At 74.2% G+C, this 643-nt stretch overlaps 1 protein-coding gene across 1 annotated transcript; it reads left to right on the top strand.

Moving 5' to 3' along the window:
* Positions 1–89: 89 nt before the first annotated feature.
* SARC_18075 (hypothetical protein) lies at positions 90–615 on the top strand (the record flags this gene model as incomplete). The annotated part of the gene is made up of 1 exon (XM_014287841.1): positions 90–615. A coding segment is annotated over one exon (526 nt), but the record flags the coding sequence as incomplete, so codon positions are not given.
* Between the last annotated feature and the right edge of the window lie 28 nt (positions 616–643).

Genomic DNA, 643 nt, shown 5'->3' on the forward strand with positions numbered 1-643 from the left:
TCCTCGGCTCCCTGAAGGGGCCCACGGGCCCGCGGGCCCGGGTGCCCGTGGTGACGCTTCGCGGCACACGCCTCACCATCGACGGTGTGATGCTGGGCGACCTCGGTGGGCACCGGGGCGCGTCTGGATCGCACCTGCCGAGGAAGGAGTTTGTGCGGCCACTTGTGCGGGGCCCGGTGGGGCGCGCAGGGCCCATGGGCCCGCCGGGTCCGGCTGGCAACCCCGGCCGGAAGATTAGCTGCTACCGCGTGGACCCTGAGTCGGGGCACATCAGCGTCGTGTACGACGAGCTGGCGGGCGACGTGGACGACCTCGGGCCATTCACGGGGCCCCCGGGCCGCGACGGGACGACGCTCGCGGCCGTGGAGGTCGTCGACGGCGAGATCGTCGCACACGACAGCAACGGCAACGCCACCCACGTCGACCTCGGGCCTCTGCAGAGGTCGCGGGCCGGGGTCCGGGGCGACGTCGGGCCCCGAGGCAACCACATTGTGAGCTGCGAGACCAACAGCATCGGCGAGCTGACCATGGGGCTGTCGGGTGGCGGCGTGGTCAACCTGGGCTTCGTGGGCGGCCGGCGAGGGCCGAGCGGCCGCGACCACGTCGGGCCCCGGGGTCCCCCAGGGCAGCGCGGGCCTCAGGG

Source organism: Sphaeroforma arctica (genome assembly GCF_001186125.1).
Source record: "Sphaeroforma arctica JP610 unplaced genomic scaffold supercont1.13601, whole genome shotgun sequence".
In the NCBI taxonomy this organism is placed as follows: Eukaryota; class Ichthyosporea; order Ichthyophonida; genus Sphaeroforma; species Sphaeroforma arctica.